We start from the raw sequence: 17,554 nt of genomic DNA on the forward strand, positions 1-17,554 counted from the left end.
CGTTTCGTCCTGTACCGATCCGCCCAGATTCAAACCAAAGCACACGCACACACTTGGTCCCGCCTCCGAATGAAACACCCTTATTCGTGGCCGGGTACGATTTTCTCTTCACCCACCATCTTCCGTCTTGGGCTGTACAGGTATTCTGACCAACGGTACTGGCAGGTCTCGTTCCTGCGATGTCTTTGGATTTCCTACCACATCTCTTCCTGCTCCTCCATCCACATTGCCGCCGTCCGGGTCATCAGGTGCACCGGCGGTGGGAGGCGACTGCGACTGCGGCACCGGCACCTTCATCGCCGCCATCCCAATGACCTGCAGCACGTTTTCCCAGTTCGCCAGCACCAGCGCAACGGCCTGCGCGCCGTCTCGCAGGCTCCCCAGCTTCGTCTCCAGCTGCTCCAGCTGCGCCGTCAGGTGCGCGCTCAGGTCGCGCAGTTGTCGCAGGTTCTCCAGCTCGGCGCGCTTGCTGGCGATCCGGGCCTGCAGCTGGGATTGCGCAGGTGTCTGTGCGCTGGATCGTAGTGTCGAGGATGTGTTGCTGCTGCTGCTGCCGCCGCCGGAGGAGGTGGAGGGGTACATGTCCATGTGACGGGGGTGGTAGGACATTTTTGGACGGAGGTTGGGTTCTGTGGCGGGGATGGAGGGTTATGCACACACAGAGAGGGGAGATAGAGGTAGTAGGAGATGGAGGGACTGGATCCTTGGTATCGTCGGTCTCGAAGTGAAGTCGTGAGGTCGTGAGGGGTATGTCGTGTGTTATGTGCAATTCTCGTTCCGCATTGAACACCAGGGCATGCACTTAATATTGAACTCGCAAGTCCTGATTGAGGGCGATACGACTCCCATAATATCGCGGAATGTCCCCCAAATTCACGAAAACGCGTCTTCCATTGGACGTCATCGGTGCCAAGTCGGGGACTAGACCAAAAGAGGCACGTTGTTGACGCCGCCGTTTTCGGTTATCCCGACCACAAACCCCCAAATACCCTTGTACAACAGCAGCCCTTGCCCTTGACCTCCCAATCTATCGCCTATGCTGCATTGCTACGTGCAGAGCGTGCTGTCTTTGCTGGCCTTCCAGCCCTAGTCTGAATTCGAAGATCCAAAACCGATTCAATCATTCACGAAGCACGAGAAGATAACCCAGCGGCACATGATACGAACCACGACCTGCCATGGCGAAGCTCAATGATCCCCCCCTTCCACCGACAGAAAGCTTTGAATCCCGTAAGTCTACCGCCTTTGCAGAAGTCTCAAACTCTTCGCTATTCAGTGCTGGCGCACGCTGACGAACGGACCTACGCAGTGAAACGCCGCTTCATCCGTCAAAACCGCGAAATCGCCCGTGTCAATTCGACGCAGTCGCAACGCATCCGTAATCTCGAGACCGAGATCTCCCGCCTCGTGGCCGAGAATGTATCGTTGAGAGAACAGGCAATCGCCGCGCAGGCGGAAGCGGAACGATGGCGCGCGACTAGTTCCGTCAACGCAGAGATTCTCGACCTGAGGGACCGCTTGAACAAGAAAGTCGAAGAGGTGGCCGAGATGCTGGTCGAGATGGGCAACATACCCGAAAAGGCGGCGCGGAAAGGAAGACGGAAAAGCAGGCTCGTCAGGACGACGATGAGTAGTGCGACGGAACAAGAGTGGAGGAATCGGCTGTCGACCAGAGAGGCATTCGCTCAGGAGAGGGCAGATCTGTACGATGGGCGATTACCCTCTATCCACGAAGACAAACTTTATCCGCGAAGAACGCTGGAGACCTCTGAACTATTAGCCCTGCGGGAAGAGGCTGCCCTCCAACAAGCGGCAGAGTCGCCGGAGATCGGACCTCCTCCAGTCGTGCACTTTGACGTCCCCTCCGAACCCCCCGAGGTGGATGCTGCACGGATGTCAGAGGATGAGAATGCTGGGGAGGAAGTCATGCAGTTACCGTCACTTCTGGAAAGGAGGCGGAAACGTCGAACGAGCGCCCTTATTCACGATCTACCGACCGAAGAAACCCCTGTCCCGGATGAACAGCCAATAAAGCCGAGCCAGCAGTTACTGAAATCAGGCGCCAAACGGAAATTGGATGTCTCTGAGCTTGACGAGCCTGTTCTTCAACACACATCGAACGAGAATGATGACTTTGTCTATCAACGTCGGCAAGAGATCTGGAGCAACGCTACCGTCAACAGCAAAAAGGCGTCTAGATTTACGAGACCGCCAGGGCGAGAAAATGGGGACGCGATAGATCTTACGAAGCAACTAAGCCCTCAGAAACCCGCGGTCGCAACCAGGAAGATCCTCGCACCCAAGAGTACAAATTCCCCTGCGAAGAGAAGGGTGCAAGTGCCCGAAAAGCTCAAAGACGACCGAGATCTGCAGGTAAACCACACAATTGTCAAATCGACACGGCGAAAAGAGTCTCAAGCTCGTGTGGTTATTGACAGCCTTGTCAGTGGTTCGAATGATCAAGACGAAGAGAAGGACATTCCGCCGAAGACTCCAGCTGCAGAAGCCGCTGATATTCTCTCGCCCGTGTCCACAGAGCCATCTTCCCGCACAACACACCAAACGAAAGAAGCGGCGGTTCTGAACTCGGTGGAGGACGTGCTTAATGGGAGCATAGGAAGGGGATCTCGTCGGCCGAGACCACAAATCAGCTATGCCGAGCCTAACCTGAGAGATAAGATGCGAAGGCCTGGCAAGGGGTTAGTGGGAGCCATAGAGGGCATTGAGAAGCAAAAAGAAAACCCTTCGAACAACATAGGCACGAGTGTGGAACGGGCGAAGTCTGAAGGCGCCAAAGTCAAGCAGGAGGGCGAAATCCATCACGAGGATGACAGATGGAACGATCTAGCAATGCCGACCTCGACTGCTTCCAAGAAGGATGAACCAGTTAGCCCTTTGAGGGGCAAAGAGAAGAAGGGAAAGGAAGATGACGAGACCAGGAAGTCGGGCAAACAACTGAAACGCAACACTGCGGACGAGCTTGAGAGTGCTGTGGACCGATTGAGTATTTTCGACCCGCCACTCTCGTCACCTGCCGATGACTCGAAAGAAATGCGGACAGACGCGGATGACCACAGGTCATCAAAAAGTTCTGCTGGGGCGAGACGAAAACCGTTGTCGAGCGCGACAACTACAACTAGAAGGCATTCTATGCAGCCTTCTTCAGGTGACTCGGCTAATCTCCCTTCTGCACCTCGCCATCTCTCGTCAGGATCCACAAAGTCTGACGCAAATGTCCCGTCTTCACGACCGAGCTCTGCGGCAAGTCTGCGTGGAGACGCAACATCCAGCGGCAGAACTTCCGCGACAAAGGACTTCAGGCGCTCGCACAGCATAAGTTCCAGCCTCAAAGAAAAAGAGGCGGCATCTTCTGGAGGAGGAACGGGACTCAATGAGAGTTCCAGGGAGGAAAGAGCATTGAACAGGCGGCGTAGTATGATGGTATAGCGACCTTGATGGCGATAGCCGGCGTGGCGGCGGGTCTGTATGTGACCCAGGACTTTTCTTTGGCGACCTCGATGTCGAAGTTGTTGGATGTTTTCCTTTTTGTTCTAGGAGTTGGATAGCGTGAACGACCCGAAAGGGAGAGATCCTGACCTCTCTCATTATTGGAATGAACTGCATTTATAGAAAGCAGCAGAGGTGTTCTCTCTTCCTGCCAGGTTCTCTCGATCGATGTCCCTTGTTCCTCAGGATATGGCGCACCAATAACTGACGTTTTCTGATTATCACCACCACTCACGACCTCATCCATGCCCGTTCATGCCCTCCTTGTCGTTGCCGTCACCGTCACCGTAATCCACGTTCACCGACATGGCCATGATGACCCGCTCCAGCCGATCCGCGTATTCCTTCATCTCCCTCCTCTTCGCCCGCCTCTCCTGCTCCATCTTCTGCACCTTGTCCGCCAGCACCTTGATGTCTTCTGCCTGCTGCGCCGCACCCGTGCCGATCCCCGGTAACCGCGCAATCAGCATCTCGATCTGCTGGCCCTTGAGGACCAGGTCCTCGGCCAGCTCGCGCTGCGCGTTCGCGAAGGTCCGATCCGCCACCGGGTGCAAGGGGAAAGGCGCGCGCTCTGTGTCCTCGGGTCCCGGGTTGACGATCGCGGCGGGCGGCTGTTGTTGTTGTTGTGCTGAAGAAGCAGCGTCGCTGGCGCCAGCGGCTGCGGGGCTCGTTGCAGCACCACCACCTGCGGTCTGGGATATTTGGGGCCTTCTATTCCCTCCTCTTCGGGCGACGGCCAGGCCCGGCGGCGGGTTTGTGAACGGGTCGCTGGGGTCCGGGTCCGGCGCGACCAGCGGGTGTCGTTGCGAGAGGTAGCTCAGCGTGGCGAAGAATTGGGTTAGCAGCTGGTCGTAGCAGGTCTGCAGCTGCGTGAGGATGTCGTTGGACATGGTGAACGGGGCGCGAGGTTATGAGGTGTGGGTGGTCTTGCAATTTGTGTGTAGACCTCGTAACAGCGCATGCGCTGTGTGCAGAGCGAGTTGTTTTGTTTAGTGCGCATTACATTGGAGAGGGAGGGTTGGGACTGTTATTTTGCGGCAGAGGAGTTGGTTGGCTGATAATACACCTTGACTGGCGGCTCAAGATGTAAATTCACGCCGAGCTCACCCGACCTGCGCCGCTTTTAAAACACTGCTCACCTCCCACTTACCTTTCTACTTTCCTTTCTACGTACCTTTACTTACCTTACCCACATAAAACCCTCCGCGTCCCTTTGAAAATAGATATCTACTCTCGCGCTAGATGAAAGGGTCCTACGTCGACGGTCGAATAGAGCCTCTCTTCATAGAGTCTTAGAAGTAGGTGTCAGGAACGGGGTATATAGATAGGCAGAGGATAGCGATAGGTAATAGGTAGGTATAGGTATTCCTTGATAGTATATGAAATTGAAAAGCTGCGCAGAAGAGGTCGCAAGAACAGAAGAAAATTCTAGAAGTTCAGGAACCTCTGCCTCTAGACCAAGTAACGGGGCATTGGTGTAACCTCGTCTACAAGTCAAGGGGTGTCGGGTTCTGGATCTTAGTGACACACGAACATGTAGCGTCCAGGCGCCTGCGGCGTGCCAGCCAACAGCCAGGACAGACGTGTAGATTCTGGGAGCTCAATGGATTTGCTAACTGTTGTTTCCGCAACAACTTCTGGAAGCTGGCTCGGAAGACGATCAGCATCTCCCCTTATTCTTCCTGTTTTTGTTCTTTGGGCTTTTCCAGTGTGACTTCCCCGGCTGCACCTGGGACTCATATTAGTGCCTAGGGCGAAATTGTGTGCAAAATCCACAAAAGACGCGGCGAAGAAAGGCAAGAAGGAGGTTGTTTCGTGGTGGTTGGTGAAATATGTACCTCGTATACTGTTTCCAGGCAGTTTTTCGGTGATTACGTGAAATGCTCCGACCCAGGACTTGCGATGGGGGTGGCTGCGATTTTCCGTATTATGAGCCCAAGCCGTATCTGGTCAAGCCCCTCAACCAGGCATCCTTCGCCGCTTCATTGAGGTAAGGAAGAAGTCATTTCATTCTACAATTCCATCCGTACTCCTATTTACCGTATGAACATAGGTACCTAGTAGTTTTTTATATACCATAATACCACCGTCATTCAAAGCTCCTTGCAAACATGGGCATGACCATTTATCCATCCATCCCATCAACATATATAGGTCCAGTTGTTGGGACACGAAGGCAAGTTCGTTCCCTGTGGACAGTGTACGCACCCTGCATACCTTGGGACGCGGGCCCGCCCCCGGGCCATGGAGAGATGCCTTGATTCCGTACTGACTGGGTGGCCTCTTCGTGTCAATTCTAATATTGTCCGTTGACGGCACTTCCTATCTAGGCGGTGCCGTTGGCATCTGGAAATCGGAGCCTCGGACTTCTTGATTTGGCAACTGAACGACATGCCCACGATGGCAAACCCGCTGAAGCGCGTTTCATTCAATTGTGACTAACATATGGGACGACAAACTGCCTTTGACAGACCTTGCTGCAAATTAGTTAACTACTAGTACACTTAGCCCTACAGACTCGTATACTATACTTTTCATCAGCCTCGTCTCCGTCCAGCTTACTGGTCTTTCATCGACATTAATTCTATATCCTGTTATTATCTTGATCGAATCTCGCTTCAGTCTGACATCGGCAACTGCAGACAACATGGGTTCGATCGTGATCGCCCCTAGAGGAAAATCAGAGCAGTATTCAGACCCCGACCACAAGCTGGTCAACGGAGAGACCAACAAACAAAAAGTATCGAAAATGAGCAGTTCGAGTCGACTAACCACTGAAGAAGAGCTTGTGTTGAAGCGCTTTAGGGTTCTCATCGCCGACCTATGCCAGCAATTCAAAGGTGGTCACCCAGGGTGTGTTGATCTTACAGTGCCTTCATTGTACTCTCGGTGCTAATATATTCCTATCAGCGGTGCCATGGGTATGGCCGCAATAGGTGTTGCTTTGTGGAAATATGTGATGCGATATGCGCCTCACACTCCAAATTGGATCAACAGAGACAGATTCGTGCTATCCAACGGGCACACTTGTCTATTTCAGTATAGCTTTTTACACTTGACCGGATACCGAGCTATGACCTTTGAACAACTCAAGTCCTACCACTCGGATCGGGTAGATGCTCTTTGCCCAGGGCATCCCGAAATTGAACATGAAGGTATCGAGGTCACTACTGGTGAGTGGTTATTTTCAAGCCGTACGAGCGCCACTGATCTGTCGTTTAGGGCCACTGGGTCAAGGAATCGCGAATGCTGTGGGGCTTGCCATGGCCTCTAAACACCTAGCAGCCAAGTTTAACAGACCAGGCTTCGATGTCGTATCTGACCATGTCTGGTGCATGGTTGGAGACGCCTGCCTCCAGGAAGGAGTCGGGCTCGAGGCCATCTCATTCGCCGGTCACATGCGCTTGAACAACTTGACCGTGATATACGACAACAATCAAATCACCTGTGATGGTGCCGTTAGTCTAACCAACACTGAAGACATAAACGCCAAGATGAGAGCCTGTGGCTGGAATGTCATCGAGATTTCAGACGGATGTTGGGACGTTGGAGGCATTGTGGAGGCGCTCAAAGCTTCTCGAGATTCACCGCTGCCAACATTCGTCAATTGCCATACTGTCATTGGGGTCGACACTGCCGTGGCCGGTGATGCCGTGGCTCATGGTGCGGCTTTCGGACCAGAGACTGTTGCTTCTCTCAAAAGACTTTACGGTTTCGACCCAGAACAGCATTATGTCATTCCAGATGCAGTCCGAGACTTCTTCCGCGACATCCCATCTCGTGGTCAGTCTTGGGTGTCTGAATGGAATCAACTGCTGCAACGTTATGCCAATGCTCACCCAGGCCTTGCAGCTGAATATGTCCAACGCATGGAGGGGAACTTACCGGCTGAGTGGGAGTCGCTCATTCCACATGAATTTCCTGCGAAGGCTACTCCGACGCGCGCCGCATCTGGTCTAGTATTCAATCCCGTGGCCGAGAAAGTTGACCAATTCATAGTCGGAACGGCTGATCTTTCTCCATCTGTATACATGAGTTGGAAGAACAAAGAGGATTTTGAGCCACCATATCTGGGGACAGGGAGTTACACTGGACGCTTCGTCCATTACGGCGTCAGGGAACACGCAATGGCAGCAATTTCAAATGGGTTAGCGGCATATCACCCTGGGATGTTCATTCCCGTGACATCCAGGTAAGAGGATCGTCATTGTTGCGTCTACCTGACACTATACTTACCACGTGTAGCTTCTTCATGTTCTATCTGTATGCAGCCCCAGCCGTCCGCATGGGCTCACTGCAGCATCTACAAGTAATCCACGCAGCCACCCACGACTCTATCGGTATGGGTGAGGATGGTCCTACGCATCAGCCGATCGAGCTTGCTGCCCTCTATCGTACAATGCCCAATTTCCTGTTTATTCGGCCCGGTGATAGCGAAGAGACAGCAGGTGCCTGGATAGAAGCAATCAAAGCAAGACATATGTCTTCTCTCATCTCCACATCTCGGCACGCTCTTCCGCAATTGACCGGGTTGACGAACCGAACACAAGTAGCAAAAGGGGCATATGTTCTGGAAGAAGTCACAGAAAGAGCGGACCTTACCTTGATTGGCGCCGGTGCTGAGCTCAACCTCGCCGTCAACGTTGCGATCGAACTGCGGAAGTCCCACGGGCTGAAAGTCCGCACTGTCTCCTTCCCATGCCAGCGCCTTTTCGATGCACAATCCAGAGAATACCAACGCCAAGTCCTTCAAAGGCAAAGTGGTGTCCCGATCGTGGCTATCGAAGCCTATGCCGCCAATGGATGGGAGCGATACGCAAATGCAGCTGTATGCATGAGTAAGCAACGGTTTGGCAAGTCATTGCCAGGACCAAAAGCATACGAGTTCTTTGGTTTTGATGTTCCCTCTATGGTCGGCAGGATCAAAGGCTACCTGGAGAGCCTCAAGTCCGACCCAGACCTGAGGCATGACTTTGTAGAATTGACATTTGTTGGAAAAGAGAAATGAGAGGGGGGCATGGTTTTCACTCTGGGGCGATTTGGTGGATGCGATCTTTTTTCAAGGATGCTGAATGAAAATCTGTGGTATATCTATCAGATAGACACTATCTAGAGGAGCTACGGTATCTAGCAATCACGAATTTCCAAGGTTGTTATGATCAGCATCAACAAAGATTCCAGCAATATTTTTTCTCTAGGGATTAAAATGCTTACCACCGTAGGTGTTTTCCTTGATGAATCAGAGACCAATCAATGCTGACACTCGGGAGGCGGGCAAGCAAAGCAAAATAGCCTACACCTGCCTTTTTCCCGGTAGAGAGGGCGTCTGACTTCCCAATCGGGTGGAAAGAGGCTAAACCCTTCGAAGCCGAGCCGGGACATACGGTCGGCACTACGCCTTTCACGTAGTTTGCCGCTGACGAACCTGTTCAAACCAAAAAAGAAAAGCTTGTCCATTACGCAAGCGCCGATATGAGATCTGAATTCTTTAGATTTGATGGCAAGCCCCACACTTTAGCAACCAACGTGGCAATACACTCTGAGAATAAAAGCAATCGACGTTGAATCTACTGTTCAATCGCCTCTCGTGACCGAGAATCGCATCTTCCAAATACACTGTTAAGGCCTTTGTGTGAGCAGGTTCACCAGAGACGACAGAAACAATAGCCCACCTCTTTCTTTATACACCCAAAAAGCATGGCTCCGGACACCGTCACCTTAGCCTCGGGCCACCAAATGCCCCTGGTCGGCTTTGGCTTGTGGAAAGTGCCAGCCGACAAGGCTGCCGATACTGTGTACAACGTAAGTTTCAAAATTTCTCAATACATGCTTCCCAAAGCCTGGATCGATTACTTGTTCTGGTCGATTTTCCTGGGACCTGAAAAAAGCTCACCGTTGTCAGGCCATCAAAGTTGGATATCGACTTTTCGATGGTGCATATGATTATCAGAACGAAAAGGAGGCTGGCGAAGGAATTCGTCGCGCCATCAGCGAAGGTCTCGTTCGACGCGAGGACATATTCGTGACGACCAAGCTCTGGAACAACTACCACCGGAGAGATCATGCACTAGCTATGGCCAAGGCACAGAACGAAGCGTGGGGCCTTGGATATATCGATCTATATCTGATTCATTTCCCTGTTGCGCTCAAATATATTGAGCCTGAGAAGCTGAGATATCCTGTAAGTCGTCATGGTGGTCAGAGGTAAAAAGGCCTCACAAGTCTGTCTTATTCAACTGACGTCCAAAATCAAGGGTTGGTGGATGGATCCAGAACACAAGGTGATCGAAACTGCCAAAGTGCCAGTCCAGGAAACCTGGCAAGCGTTAGAAGAAGTCGTCGACCAGGGCATCGCCCGGTCCATTGGAATCTCCAACGCACAGGCTCAACTTCTCTACGATATCCAAACATACGCACGCCACCCGATCTCTTCGCTCCAGATCGAACACCACCCATACCTGGTCCAGCGGGAACTCGTGGAGCTCGCCCAGGAGGAGAAGATCGTCATCACAGCATATTCGTCATTCGGACCGCAGAGTTTCCTGGAACTACCTCCCGCATTCCGGGCGCGGGCGAAGGACACGCCGCTCCTCTTCGACGCCGAGGTGGTCAAGAAAGCCGCCGACCGGGTCAGCAAGACGCCGGCACAGGTCCTGCTACGATGGGCAACGCAGCGGAATATTGCCGTCATCCCCAAGTCCAATAACGTGAACCGGCTGCAACAGAACTTGGATGTGGGAGCTGGGAGCTTCGACTTGACCGGGGAGGAGATCGAGGGGATTAGTGCGCTGGACAGGGGCTTGAGGTTCAACGATCCGGGCTTTTACCTGCACAAGCCATTGCGCATTTTCGCATAACCATACACACAGACACACACACATAGCTCACAGTGAAGGGATGAGTAAATTTTTTGACATGCCCATTTTTGTGATTTGTCTCGGCTCCTGCTGTGGATTGCAACGGAGGGGGGGAAGGAGAAAATTATTAGCAATAGATGAAAGATTGTTGTCTCCAAGTCTTTTTATCTAGGTCCTGATTTGAAAGGGCGTATCTTTTACACATCTATAGTCCCTCTTAGACGTTGACAAATATTAAAATGAGCAACCCATCATTGGCCTCCCCCCCTCCCCCCTCCTCCCATCAAAATCCATCTTATCCCCCTTTTCTTTTCTTTTCTTTTCATACCTGAATATCCTGGTCGTCCACTATCTGGACTTTGATGCTCCTTTTCGTCCGATCGGCCGACAATTCCAGAGCCTCGACAGCCTGTTCCAGTGGGAATCTGTGTGTCACCAACGAGTCGAGGTTCAGTACTTGGCTGTTTGCCAGGGCATTGATGCCGGCCGGCCACGTGTCGTTGTACCGGTTGATGAATTTGAGTTGGATTTCTGCCAAACTGAGGTGCATAAAGGGGAGATTGTTCATGACGCTCCGACCGACCCCGACGACCATGACGACGCCGGCTCGTCGACAGGTGTACGCGGCGGTGACCACGCTGGACTCGATGCCCGTGCACTCTAGTACCGTTGAGGGTGCGTAGTATTCGTTGATGTCGGGAATACCCTTGTTGACGTCGCGGCCGCCTGCACATCCGAAGAGGAGCCTGATCTCCTCAGACGCCTGGAGGGGGCTCTCTGAAGTTTGGACGTGGTACGTTTGGCACCCTGGAACAAATTGCTTCGCGAATTCCAACCGCGACTCGTCCACGTCCGTGATCACCAGAGGCCAGGCGCCAGATGCTCTTGCGGCGGCCAGGGCGATCAGACCGATCGGGCCAGCACCACAAACCAAGGCTGGCTGGCCTATGCCTATGGACCCCTTACACTGTCGTATGGCGTGCAGAATGACCGACAACGGCTCCAAGAGAGCACCTTGTGCAAACGTCATGCTGTCAGGCATCTTGTGACAATAGCGAGCCTCGTGTGTCAAGAACCGCCTGATTGTGCCACCGTGGCACACTCCAGAAAATGTCACCTTCTCGCACAAATTGTACTTGCCCGAGGTGCACAAGAAGCATGTCTGACACGGGACCTGGGGCTCGATGGCTATCCTGTCTCCGGGCTTGAGATGTGTCACAGCCGACCCAACCTCGAGCACCACCCCGGATGCTTCGTGGCCCAGGATGTGCGAGTGGTCGACGATTAGAGGGCCAATAGCTCCTCTGTGCCACAGATGAAGATCTGAGCCGCAAATACCAGTGGCACGAACATGAATTAGGACTTCACTTGCTGATGGCTTCGGTATCGAACTTTCAGCGAGATAAACGCTGTGTTCTGGTGTAACGTATAGCGAAGGATTCTTGTACCGAGTAAATGTGGAAGCCGCCGGTTGGTCAAGATCTGAAGCGTCGACGTCTCCATTGGCAACTTCGACCTGACTGACTATGGCCTGTTTAACAACCGGAATGTCACCATTCGCTAGGTGAGAGCCGGTGAGGGTCGCTGAAGGTGCCATGGCTCTTTTCTTTCAGATATTTGGAACGAAGGTATGCAAACGATTCTTTCGACGAGCAACTTTTTTTTGAAACCGTTGTAGTGAATTGGCAAAACCTAGACACTGGAGAGGTAAAGGGCATTTCTGCCGGCACAGATCCAATCCGGCCGAGACATGGCTACTAGCAGAAGATAAAGTGCCCGGAGCTGCTTGGATCACATGTAGCATCTCGAGCGTCCCGTGGAGAGGGGTGAATGGATGATTTGTGCACATCAGATCTTGTGGCGTGGGCCATCCCGCGAGAAGAGTCGGCGGACAGGCAGGTTGGGGGGGATTGAGTGCGCGGTGGGCAGTTCTGGGCCATCCGGATGGTGGGCTTACTGAGGCGCCCGCTTAGCTCTACGTAGAGCCTAGAGGGAAGCTTGAGAAGTGCTTCGGCTTGCTGTTTCAGGCATTGTTAAGCATTCAACACCTGCCGGGTACATGGGGGCAATGTCCTTGTTCGCCACGCCGCGGGGCTCCTTGGGCTTCTCCACGGTCCCCCAAACCTTTATTATTGGCCCTCAAGAGCAAGAAGCGACATCCCCACTACGAACAACATTTGGAGGCACGACTTTCTACTTTGGCAACTTCTTCATCGTCGCCCTTGTGCAGCCGCTCGCAATCCCCATGCAGCCATGCAGGAAGATTCTGGAGCAATCCCTCCTAGGCGACGTGTGCGCTCAGGTTGCTTGACCTGTCGCGGTCGGCGGCGAAAGTGCGACGAGGGAAAGCCAGTCTGCCGGAATTGCAGAACCAAAAACCTGACGTGCCGCTACGGTCTAAACATCACGTTTGTCGACTCTCGAAGAGGCGCGTCGACACAAGCAAAACCGTCGTCAACTGACAATATTATCGACCAGAATGAATCTACACCACGACGCCAAACATCCGGTACCGGCGTCTCACGTCCTCGTGGAACTCGACCACTCTTGAGGACGACCAGTGCACTTCAACATCAACAGAATGCGTCGGAGCCATCCTCGGATAGCCAAGGAATCCAGAATCAAAATGGAAGTTTATCGGAGCCATTATCGGACAGTGGAGTAATCCAATACCAAAATACAATTGAGCCAACGTCACGGCACTCTGCCATCCAGCCAGAATTTCCACTCCCAGCATCACCGCAGACTTCTCGAACACCGTTTCCAGAGGACTTTGACTCATTCGGCTCCATTGAAACGCCGTTCCCTCAACCGTCATCGCTTTCTGTCCCAGATGATTCCCGAGACCCCACTTTGGAACGGTTATTCCCCCGCGCTGACATTGCCAACTCGGAAGCCATCCTCGATGAGGAGGATGAACAAGGTGTAATAGAGCTTTTCACTTTTTTCCGGTATCAGATTGCACCGCGGCTGGATCTTGGTGTGGGAGAGGCATTTTTCGGCATCGATGCACTGCTGAAGGCCAAAACATGTGGTGCCTTGTGTAAGAGCATCCTGGCTTTGTCTAGCTGCCAAAGGCATCTTTCGCAGGGCGTTCATCCAGAAGCTGATGATGCAAGATCTGCTGAGTATGCCCTGAAGGCGACACTATCAGTTGCCAACGCGGGGGACGAGGATAGGGCGACGGCTCTGATTCTGCTCACATTAAGAGATATGATTCTAAATCCTCCTGGAAGCTGGAGCAATCTCGCACTGGCCCTACAGCAGGACTTGAATGTCCGATCGGACAGTCTGCAGGAAGGACAGTGGCAGGTTATGGCACGCCTCGTGATCGCAGCAAGACTCACGGCGTCTATCTCGACAACTCGAGTTGATCTTTCCTTCGTTGTTGAAGGTGCCAGAACAGTCTTACCTGGGCAGACGTTGACCAACAAACAACAGCTTCACCAAGCATTTTCTAACCTAGCGCGCGCATTAATGATACCCGATAATAACTTCAATACAGGACAGCGAACCAGGTTGCCCGTGGCTGCCGTCTGGCAGTCGTGCTGGAGTGACTGTGAATTGTGGTACTTTGCGAGAAATGAAGAAATGCAACAAGTTTTTGAAGTTGACAACTCGGACTCTGTGACTGCAGGCGGCCCAACCAGTCCACCATTTCCAATCATTATCTTCAGTAATTCTTGCGCTCTGATGGCGAATTTTGCTCACCATCTGACTGCAATCCATTTGCTGCATCACAAACCCCGGCTGATCAGGCCCATTGCGGGATCTGGATGGTCAGTATCGCCAGCATGGCACGCTCAGAGACTCGTCGGCACCATTGCTGCTTTCAATGAAGCAGAGATATTTGACCCTCTTGTGGTTGCCGGTCTGATCTACGGGGCCAGAAAACTCAGCCACCCGTCTCAATTGGCTGTGGTGGCAAACATACTGAGAAAAGCGGCACAGACGACCGGGATGCAGCTGCAGCAAGAGATTGAAAAAACTCAATATGCTCATGGCAAAACGACCGGCTGATTGAGTGTCAGTCGTATGATGAAGATTGTCCCCATTACCAGCGGTAATATATGCAAACACGGTACTAGGTCCCAAAAATGCTCGAGCACGTGGCATCGGGCTGCTTCAATCCCTAGTCAAGTCGTGCAGAGTAACCATGCTCCACATTGAGGAATACTTGGGAATAAAGCCAAGCAGATTCTGGTGTTGTGGATGTGCGTATTGGTGGTTATACGTGTCGAGCTGTATGGAAACAGCCAGTAACCGAGGAATCAGTATAGCATCAAGAGCGCAATCACGGCAGAATACCGCCATGAAGCGAAATCCGAGGCCAGAGAAATTTCATATAAGCCTTTAAGCTTAACGGAGGTGTATACTGGTTTAGGAAATCCTAGCCTCCGCGTGCCCTTTCGGCCATTGGCCGTGCGGGACGACCACCGAAAACCTGGTCGCGTGAAAACTACAGTATGTCTTTCCAAATGCGGCAAGAGGAAGCATCCCGCCGACCCCAGAAACCAGCCCTCATGGCGTGCTCCCCGCCTTTTAACCCCCTTACCATGGGTGCTAGAGTCTAGCCCACGTTCTAGAAAAGTCATATATAGTGTCTTACAAGTCATCCCCATCATGAAGTTGTTGTTGTTGTCGTTGTTGTCGCAGCCGAGCTTCACGCACCAACATTGATAATTCACCCCAGGATCTTTCAAATCAATTTTTTGCCACTCCCATCATGGAAAATCCCAATATTTCTCAGCCCGAGCGCGACCACGAGCGACAGTCCAACGAGGCGCTCCCAAAGGAGAAGCTCAAGATCGACCATCTCGAGGTCATGGCCGACGAGCAGCTAGGTCATCTGGCCAATCAAGAGGACCACGAATTGGGTGTCTGGCAGTCCTTCAAAGCCTACCCTGGAGCCTGTATGTGGTGTGTCTATGCCTGCTGGACCATCGTCCTGGCCGCATTCGAAATCCAAGCGGCAGGTTCGGTGCTTGGGATTCCTCAGTTCCGGAAAGACTTTGGGTCATACTTCGAAGGCAACTATGTCCTGCCCACGGAATGGCAGTCGGCCTTCAATGCCGCCCCCGTCGCGTCCGCCATTATTGGGGGTCTTGGTGGCGCAGCCATCGCTGACATTGTCGGACGCAAGTATACTCTTATATGCGCGTTGGCGGTCAGCTTTGCGGCAGTCAGCGTCGAATTCTCCTCGACCACCAATCCCGTCTTCTTCGGCGGCAAATTCTTGAACGGGTTTGCTGTTGGCACTATTCAGGCGGTCATGACGACTTATATTGGAGAGGTGGGTAGAGCAACATCGCAGTCGGCTCTTTGTTTGTTACCCTTGCTAACGCATCTCTCAGATTGCACCTCATGCCTGGAGAGGTATCTTCACTGTCGGAATTGGAATTGCTTTCGGCGTACGTACTACTACTACTACTACTTTCTCGCTCCTACATGGGTTATCCACGCACTCGACACTCCCCCAAAGAATATTTGAAAAGTCTTGAGAGGCAAAAACGCTGACATCGTGCCTGTGGTAGATTGGTCCTCTATTGGCCTTCATCGTTGTCAACTATACCGGAGATGTCGAGACTCGTTGGGCCTATCGCACGGTGTTCTGCTGCCAGTATGGCTTCGCCGCCGTCTCCGCAATCTTCTCTCCCTTCTTGCCCGAGTATGTCCCTCTACATTAATTCTTCCTACTAGTTCCACTCCTGCTGACTGTCATCCTCCTAATAGGTCTCCATGGTGGCTGGTTTCAAAAGGCCGAAATGAAAAGGCACTCAAAAGCCTGAGCCGACTTGGCCAGAAGGGCGACGAAGGCAAGAAGAGATTAGCGCTGATCCAAATGACACTGGAAGAGATCAAAAAGGAGACTGAAGGCGTCACTTATTTTGAATGCTTCCGAAAATCCAATTTGCGACGCACGATCATCAGCATTGGGCCCCTGATCATCCAAGTGCTGACGGGTATTACCTTTGTCGCCGGATACTTCACCTACTATCTCCAGCTCGCGGGTTATTCGACCCAGGAAAGCTTCAGGATCCAGATTGCACAACCGGTGCTCTCGATTTTTGGCAACTTGATTGCCACCTACCTGGTGGACAAGGTGGGGAGGCGAAACTTGACCTTTTACGGTCTGCTCGTTCTTGTCGTCCTGCTGTTCATCGAAGGCGGCTTGGCCACGGGCGGCAGCCCCGGCGAGATCAAAGGCACCGTGGCCATGATTCTGATCTACAGCTGGATGTACAATGTCTCGATCGGGTCGACCGCCTTCTCCATCATGACCGAGACGTCCACGTCCCGCCTCCGCGTCAAAACCATCGCCATCGGCCTCGCTCTGCAGAACTCGATCAACGTCATGTGGCAGTTCGTCCTGCCTTACATGTTCAACCCGGACAAGGGCAACCTCGGCGGCAAAGTCGCCTTCGTCTTCGGCGGCCCCAGCTTCCTCTGTCTTGTTTACCTGTGGTTCTTCCAGCCCGAAACCGGCGGCCGGACTTACGAAGAACTAGACGAGATGTTTGCCAAACGCGTTCCCGCGAGGAAATTCAAGAACTACAAGCCCGACGCCCAGGCCAAGGGCGAGGTGGTCAAGGAGATTGTGGCACACCACCACACAAACGAGTAAAGGTACTTGGGAAAGCCTGAAAAGAACACAACTGGTGGGGAAGATACTCTTTGGTGCCGCCGAGGACGGGATGAACATGAACATTGAGAGGGGGTTTATATATACATATTTGGACACTTGTATATATAGAGAGAAAAATTGCTCATCCAAGTCACACATAATAATCGGAAAGAGAAGGGCCACCTCGAGTCTCACTCTTATTTTTTCCCCTCTGCCCCATTCCCTTCCAATACGGCCTCCGATCCCGTCCTTAGAAGAGCCGGTACATGCATGAACTTCTTTTTAACACCAGGTTAACTTGGTTCACTACTCCGGTAGATGGATACCTATATCTGGGAACAGAGAGGGGAAAGGAGGAGAGGAGGTGGATTCAGAGCTAGTATTTTTGATTCTGTGCTTCATTTTTGGGGCTAACACAAGAAAGAGAAGACGAGGGCGAGCTACTATACCATTTGGTTTTCCTTAGGGAGACATTGGTGTTACTTAGATGTGGGTTTATGGGTGTGGAAAGAAAGGAGAGGGGGGGGGTTATTCCCGGCCGCTCCATGAGGGAAATTTACCGCTA

General features: G+C 52.5%; 8 protein-coding genes across 8 annotated transcripts; 5 read left to right on the forward strand and 3 right to left on the reverse strand.

Moving 5' to 3' along the window:
• Window positions 1–108: 108 nt before the first annotated feature.
• On the reverse strand, window positions 109–609 carry AYO21_06760 (hypothetical protein; the record flags this gene model as incomplete). The annotated part of the gene is made up of 1 exon (XM_022656719.1): window positions 109–609. One exon carries the CDS (start codon window positions 607–609, stop codon window positions 109–111), a length of 501 nt encoding a protein of 166 aa, XP_022510992.1.
• A 569-nt stretch (window positions 610–1,178) lies between these two features.
• AYO21_06761 (hypothetical protein) lies at window positions 1,179–3,447 on the forward strand (the record flags this gene model as incomplete). Its single annotated transcript, XM_022656720.1, has 2 exons — window positions 1,179–1,230; window positions 1,277–3,447. The coding sequence occupies 2 exons, from the start codon at window positions 1,179–1,181 to the stop codon at window positions 3,445–3,447; spliced, it is 2,223 nt and encodes a 740-aa protein (XP_022510993.1).
• A 299-nt stretch (window positions 3,448–3,746) lies between these two features.
• Window positions 3,747–4,397, reverse strand: AYO21_06762 (hypothetical protein; the record flags this gene model as incomplete). Its single annotated transcript, XM_022656721.1, has 1 exon — window positions 3,747–4,397. One exon carries the CDS (start codon window positions 4,395–4,397, stop codon window positions 3,747–3,749), a length of 651 nt encoding a protein of 216 aa, XP_022510994.1.
• A 1,757-nt stretch (window positions 4,398–6,154) lies between these two features.
• On the forward strand, window positions 6,155–8,515 carry AYO21_06763 (transketolase; the record flags this gene model as incomplete). Its single annotated transcript, XM_022656722.1, has 4 exons — window positions 6,155–6,360; window positions 6,418–6,680; window positions 6,730–7,699; window positions 7,753–8,515. The coding sequence occupies 4 exons, from the start codon at window positions 6,155–6,157 to the stop codon at window positions 8,513–8,515; spliced, it is 2,202 nt and encodes a 733-aa protein (XP_022510995.1).
• Window positions 8,516–9,204: 689 nt separating this feature from the next.
• On the forward strand, window positions 9,205–10,364 carry AYO21_06764 (hypothetical protein; the record flags this gene model as incomplete). Its single annotated transcript, XM_022656723.1, has 3 exons — window positions 9,205–9,309; window positions 9,410–9,688; window positions 9,762–10,364. 3 exons carry the CDS (start codon window positions 9,205–9,207, stop codon window positions 10,362–10,364), a joined length of 987 nt encoding a protein of 328 aa, XP_022510996.1.
• A 322-nt stretch (window positions 10,365–10,686) lies between these two features.
• On the reverse strand, window positions 10,687–11,961 carry AYO21_06765 (hypothetical protein; the record flags this gene model as incomplete). Its single annotated transcript, XM_022656724.1, has 1 exon — window positions 10,687–11,961. The coding sequence occupies one exon, from the start codon at window positions 11,959–11,961 to the stop codon at window positions 10,687–10,689; it is 1,275 nt and encodes a 424-aa protein (XP_022510997.1).
• Window positions 11,962–12,432: 471 nt separating this feature from the next.
• AYO21_06766 (hypothetical protein) lies at window positions 12,433–14,384 on the forward strand (the record flags this gene model as incomplete). Its single annotated transcript, XM_022656725.1, has 2 exons — window positions 12,433–12,656; window positions 12,734–14,384. 2 exons carry the CDS (start codon window positions 12,433–12,435, stop codon window positions 14,382–14,384), a joined length of 1,875 nt encoding a protein of 624 aa, XP_022510998.1.
• A 706-nt stretch (window positions 14,385–15,090) lies between these two features.
• Window positions 15,091–16,989, forward strand: AYO21_06767 (hypothetical protein; the record flags this gene model as incomplete). The annotated part of the gene is made up of 4 exons (XM_022656726.1): window positions 15,091–15,657; window positions 15,719–15,775; window positions 15,899–16,032; window positions 16,098–16,989. 4 exons carry the CDS (start codon window positions 15,091–15,093, stop codon window positions 16,987–16,989), a joined length of 1,650 nt encoding a protein of 549 aa, XP_022510999.1.
• Between the last annotated feature and the right edge of the window lie 565 nt (window positions 16,990–17,554).

The sequence above is a fragment of the Fonsecaea monophora genome, assembly GCF_001642475.1.
Source record: "Fonsecaea monophora strain CBS 269.37 chromosome Unknown Scaff48, whole genome shotgun sequence".
In the NCBI taxonomy this organism is placed as follows: domain Eukaryota; kingdom Fungi; phylum Ascomycota; class Eurotiomycetes; order Chaetothyriales; family Herpotrichiellaceae; genus Fonsecaea; species Fonsecaea monophora.